Below are 5,997 nucleotides of genomic sequence, written 5' to 3'. Positions count from 1 at the left end.
CATTGTAAGGTATGGCGTTCAAAACGAGCAAAAATGACACATTGTAAGGTATGTCGTTCAAAACGACCAAAAATGACTCATTGTATAGTATGCCGTTCAAAACGACCAAAAATGACTCATAGTATAGTATGTCGTTCAAAACCACCAAAAATAACTCATAGTATAGTATCATATCGTTCAAAACGTGGGAAAAGACATAGTATAGTATGTCGTTCAAAGCAAGCAAAAATGATGACTAAATCGTGACCAGAATATCATATCGTGAAATTATTGTATCACTACACCCCTAGTCACGATACGATATGTAACACGATATTTGTTGAGCTATACAATTCGATACGATTCAGTGCGTTTTAACGATTTTCTGAAAGATTTTAGAAGGACAGAGTGATTTTAGTGACATTTTGTGTTCCATAGACTTGAATTTAGTTAACTGAAAACTGATTAAAAGCACCAACTACACAATACATGACTCTGATTGGACAGTCTAACAGTCTGCAGCTGGACAAAATGAATCAAAGATGCAGTGAGAGAATTAGTTTATTTAATTAATGTGGATTTGACATAAAACTCAAAAGTTTTAGCCTCTGTAAACTCAATATGCAAATGATTGCACTTATGTTTTTTCTTTTGGACACTTTCTCTGACATTCAGAAAATATGGTTTACTAATTTTAGCATAACTCCGGTTATACTTGGCCTATTAACACAATTTAAAAACTGGTGTGTAGTTTATAATGTCCACTTTAAGCTCAAGTTGAAAGTGAGACTGAGGGAGGCACAGTCTTGCTGCTACGCCGTAACAAATTAGACGTTAAAAACGCTATAAGGCTATGGACCCCTATGGTTTAACGGATCGATACTCGCGGATGAAAAATCGATACTTTTCGAGGGCAGAAAATATCGATATATATTGCCGAATCGATTTATTAATACAGCCCTACTATACTATGACTCATTTTTGCATATTTTCGACATCATACTATAATGACTCATTTTTGCACATTTTGAGGTCATACTATACTATGACTAATATTTTCAATTTTTTGACATCATACTACACTATGACTTTTTTGCATATTTTTGAGGTCATACTACGACAAATTTTTGAGGTCAGTTGAGCTGCAAAGTATTACAGCTCAACTGTCGACTGTTATCGTTCCAGTCGAGGTAAATGAGTCAGCGGTGTGAAGGTGTAAGTCTGTGTGCTGTACTTTTGAGCAAGGCAGATAAACTGATTCAGTAGATTGATAAAGCGTGAACTTGTTTCTGTGTGCTGTTACAGATGTGATGCTGGTAGAAACATAGAGAAACCAAAATCCTCAGACAGAGCAGAGCTGGAAGAGACAACAGGCCTGGTGGAGGTAACCATCAACACTTCTATCCTGAACATCCTTGCATGTCTGGATGAGTTTCTGCTGATTTTGGTGCTAAATTCTCAGCACTTATATGCTTTTTAAATCGCTTTTTATTTATTTATTTATTTTCTTAAGGATGGTGATTTTCCTCTAGGTGCCGAAGGTGGAAAGGTGGATCCTCGAACACCGAGGAAGAGCAGTTCCTCCCGCTCTTCCCGTAAGAGTTTCCGTCGGGACTACCGACTGGAGGTAATGACCCTCCTCCTTCTGCTCACCAACGCCCAACATTCAAGTCATTTCAGAGTTCAAATAAATGTCACGCTGTATCTCAGGTGTGTTTTATTTTTGAATGCAGGAGGAGGTGACAAAGTCTTGTTGGGACAAACGTGGTCGCTGGACAAACCCCTGGCCAACATGGCGCTTTTCTTCCTCTTCTATGCTGTTCAGATTTCTGGTGTTGGATAAAAATCACAGCAGTGTGCCAACAAGCAAAGAGGTAGGAAACCACTTGGATGTTAAAACCTGCAAGTCACTTTATTTTACTGTAGATAATTCAGATACTTTTTAAAAAATAACGATGTTTTATTAGTGGACTAGAGAAAGAAGAACTAAGTCTGCAGTGCTCACATTTATGCTCTGCTGTAATAATTAGTATCACAAGCTCATCTTTCACAGCCCTGAGCCAACATGCTGTTATTTATAGCTGCTTCTGGAAACTTTGCTGTGTTCATTGAGGGATTATCTGGCCTTAAAGGCTGATTTCATGCAGCATAACAAAAACATTGAATTCTTTATTTGCACAAGTTGTTTGTATATTGTCTATTTATTGAACTTTACAACTTATGAGCACAAAAAATCTGAAAAGTGTGTATTCAACCCCACTGAGGCAAAACTTTGTTAAAGGACCTTGTAGCTGCAAGGTCGTTGTCCTCTGAAAGTTTTCTTAGCAGACTCTCTAGTATCTAACACTTACAAATACATATAGGTTGAAGGATTAGCATGTTTAAAATAATACATACATATATATATATTATTATTATTATTTTTTTTTTTTTTTAAGTCGGTCTAAGTTTCTTCTGTTCTCCCTGCTCTTCCCACAGGTCCTGGACAGTGAAGTCCCAGTATTGGAGCCCTACTTTGTCCAGCGTTGGACTTTCCTGGTGGTATGAGGGTAACCTGGCTGGGCCACGCTACAGTTCTGGTCGAAATGGAGGGGGTCAACATTCTGACCGACCCCATTTTCAGCCAGAGAGCATCATTTCTTCAGTTCATGGGACCCAAACGATACAGAGGACCCCCCTGCACAGTGGAACAGGTTCGAAGATCTTTCATGTTCTCGCTTTTACCTTGTGAACAGACAGAATCCTTTGAATCAAACCTGGCTTTATTCAGCTCTCTCCTCTCCTACAAACAGCTGCCGAGGATAGACGCCGTCCTCATCAGCCACTCTCATTACGATCATCTGGATGCTGGATCTGTTGCCAGCCTTAATGCACGCTTTGGAGGGGAGCTACGCTGGTATGTGTCCCAAATGGTTCCTCCTGCCCCAAACCTTCCTCAGTGTTCCTGTGAAATATGATGTATGTTTTAACAGGTTCGTACCCCTGGGTTTGATGGACTGGCTGGCCAAGATGGGCTGTGAGAACGTGATGGAGCTGGACTGGTGGGAGGAAAACTGCGTCCCGGGTCACGTTTGTCTGCACACCCTCTCAGCACTGGAGCAAACGGACAGCATGGGATGATAACAGGGTACTTGATAGTAAATGTTGTGGTGTGTGGGGACCTCTATCAGTTTGGTTTTATAAACGGCACTGATAATCTAAGTGCTGCGATGTTATTGTTGGGCAAGTGAGCAGAAATGTATTCGGTGTGATAGCAACAGTTTAGTGAAGAGTCTGCAGCCCAACATTTTTAAATGAAGAAAGATTAAACATAAAGGGCAAAACTTCTCCTTCTCTCCATGAAAATCTTTAATTTTCTGCTGCACTAAAAACTGTCAGAATTGTAGCCATTTAACGATTTATATCTTTTCAGTCTTTATGGAGTAGCTGGTCTGTTTTGGGTCCCAACCATTGATTCTTCTTTGCCGGCGACACAGGCTACTGTCCGTCCTTCCAGGAGATCGGACGCCGCTATTGGCCATTCGACCTCGCAGCAATCCCAATTGGAGCGTACCTGCCCAGGTAGAGAGGCACACACTCCCACACAGCAGATCAGGCACAAAGAGTTTCATGTTTTAACACACTTATGTGTTTCATATGAAGTTATTTAATATGTGCAGAAGCAGATAAATTCACTGAAACCTCTGTTACAAGTTCATATTTTAGTGCAGTAGCGTAATCCAACACTTGCTAAGTATACCAATGTGTAGCCAGTGGTATTCGGTTTAAGGTCTCCTTTCATACACATGCATACAAAAATATCTTAATATTCAGTTTCAGCATTTTAATAAGCATTAAGCAGGACTTCTGTCATTTCCTGTTGGGTTTTCAGGGCTGTGATGAAGGGACAGCATGTGGATCCAGAAGAGGCTGTTGAGATTCATCAGGACCTTCAGGCCAAACAGTCTGTAGCCGTACACTGGGGGACCTTCGCTCTCGCCTATGAGGTAGGATGTTAGAAAAGAGTCAGCAGGAGTCACTACATGTAACGTCTTAAGTTAAAATAGAAGCAGCCTTGCCTTTATACAGTGTAATCACAATTTAAGAGTAAATTAAATGTCAACCATTTGTTACGATGGTAGAAATTGGTCTTTGCTCGGAGGTGAGGAAGTCTAGACTTAAATTAAATAACCAGTTGTTCTAATTCATACTACACAGAGAGAAAATATTTAGACATTTAATACTTAAAAATACTATTTCTTTCAACACTATGTGGGAACCCTCTAACTGACCAGTGTTTAGTATGAAACCATAGATTCCTATCTGGATATAATATCTCGAGATAAAATCTAGATATAAAATAGATTATATCTAGATTACTTCTAGACTTTATGAGAAAATAAAATCTAGATATTATCTCGATGTTTTCTAGATTATATCATGGTATATTTTCTAGATTTTTCTTATAAAATCTAGACGTAAGATGGATAATTTCTAGATTTTTTTTTCTAGAAAATTGAGACTGAAATCCAGAAAAAAATCTAGAAATTACCCCCAGGATGTTTTCTAGATTTTTCTTCTAGAAAATCTCGAGGCTGAAATCTAGAAAATATCGAGATTGAAAATCTAGAAAAAAAAAAATCTAGAAATTATCCCCAGGATGTTTTCTAGATTTTTCTTCTAGAAAATCTCGAGGCTGAAATCTAGAAAATCTCGAGATTGAAATCTAGAAAGAAAAATCTAGAAAACATCCTGGGGATAATTTCTAGATTTTTCTTCTGGAAAATCTCGAGATCGAAATCTAGAAAAGAAATAAGCCGGATGATATCTTGAAATGAAACCTAGGAAAATCTAGAAAATATACCATGATGTTTTCTAGATTTTTCTTCTGGGGAAAATGTAGAAAAGAAATAAGCCGGATGATATCTTGAAATAAAACCTAAGAAAATCTCTAGATAATCTCATCTCATTATTTTGAGATTTCTATTTTAATTATCTCAATGAGTTTTTTCTTTTTTTTTTAATAGAGTGGCAGAAATTGGTTTCCATAAAAGTATTCCCACATAGTGTAGAAAGAAATAGTATTTTTAAGTCTTAAATAATATGTAAATATAGTTTTCTTAAGTGCCTGGTCTAGACTTCCTCACCGCTAAGCCAAGATCAATTTCTAGCGTTCTGACCTCACCTCTCCTCCATGCAGTACTGCCTGGAGCCGCCGGTCCGTCTCAGAGAGGCCCTGGAGCAGCGGGGACTGGAACCAGAATCCTTCTTCACTTTGCATCACCGGGAGTCCCGGCTCATCGCCACACAAGACAGAGATGTCTGCAAAAACAAACATTTCATTTGAGCTCAGACTAAATAAAAATGGTTTTATGGTGCATACATTAACCGTTTGCCATCTCACAGCTGCAGGAGTTGTAAATACAACAGTTTGTACAAGGATCACACTTTGATCTAAGGTGATTCACCTTCAGTCATATGATAAAATATTATTATTGCAGACATGACAGGAAGAGATGACTTACATGCCGATTCTCTTAGAGTTGAGGCTTCAGGGGGTTTTGCTCTCTGCCTCAGAACCCTTTGAATCCTGAGGAGAAAAAACAAAGCGAGGTCAGAGCAGAAAAGGCTTCACAAGACAGGATTTAAAGTTAAAACCCATCCCTTCTCTCTAAGAAGCTAAGTTTTTCAGATTGTGTTGGTTTAAAACTCTAGCTCCACCTTGCAACTTTATACTCCTCCTCCATATAGTTTTTTGTTTTGTTTTCTAAATGCCAATCCAGAACTGCTACCTGTGATGTTTACTTTCAACTGCAATGTTTTTGTGAAAAACATGCTGATGTTGAGCTGGGTTCAACTGCAAAGTGCTTTTGTTGCAGCTTCAGCTATTTTTTCTTTTTTTTTGTGCAAACATCAAAGCTGCATATCCTCTCAACACTTTTTCTCCAAATTTCGAAGAATTTTGGTTGTGTGTATTTACTTTTATGGAGCAAAAATAGAGTTTTGGCATTGCTCTGACAGAGACTTTACTGTCTCTTA

At 38.5% G+C, this 5,997-nt stretch overlaps 1 protein-coding gene across 1 annotated transcript in view; it reads left to right on the top strand.

Moving 5' to 3' along the window:
• The window catches only part of LOC103459303 (N-acyl-phosphatidylethanolamine-hydrolyzing phospholipase D-like), a 5,767-nt gene extending 421 nt beyond the window's left edge, over nucleotides 1-5,346 (top strand). Inside the window, 11 exon segments of the mRNA XM_008400769.2 lie at nucleotides 1,285-1,363; nucleotides 1,493-1,606; nucleotides 1,713-1,853; nucleotides 2,458-2,500; nucleotides 2,503-2,672; nucleotides 2,772-2,875; nucleotides 2,952-3,047; nucleotides 3,049-3,106; nucleotides 3,392-3,540; nucleotides 3,851-3,965; nucleotides 5,159-5,346. Of these exon segments, the coding sequence (XP_008398991.2) occupies nucleotides 1,285-1,363; nucleotides 1,493-1,606; nucleotides 1,713-1,853; nucleotides 2,458-2,500; nucleotides 2,503-2,672; nucleotides 2,772-2,875; nucleotides 2,952-3,047; nucleotides 3,049-3,106; nucleotides 3,392-3,540; nucleotides 3,851-3,965; nucleotides 5,159-5,305 (1,216 nt within the window). The 3' untranslated portion in view covers nucleotides 5,306-5,346.
• The last annotated feature ends 651 nt before the right edge of the window (nucleotides 5,347-5,997 follow it).

Source organism: Poecilia reticulata, linkage group LG23 (assembly GCF_000633615.1).
Source record: "Poecilia reticulata strain Guanapo linkage group LG23, Guppy_female_1.0+MT, whole genome shotgun sequence".
In the NCBI taxonomy this organism is placed as follows: Eukaryota; Metazoa; Chordata; class Actinopteri; order Cyprinodontiformes; family Poeciliidae; genus Poecilia; species Poecilia reticulata.
Note: the sequence above shows the minus strand (reverse complement) of the source record. Positions and strands in the feature narration are given on the sequence as shown.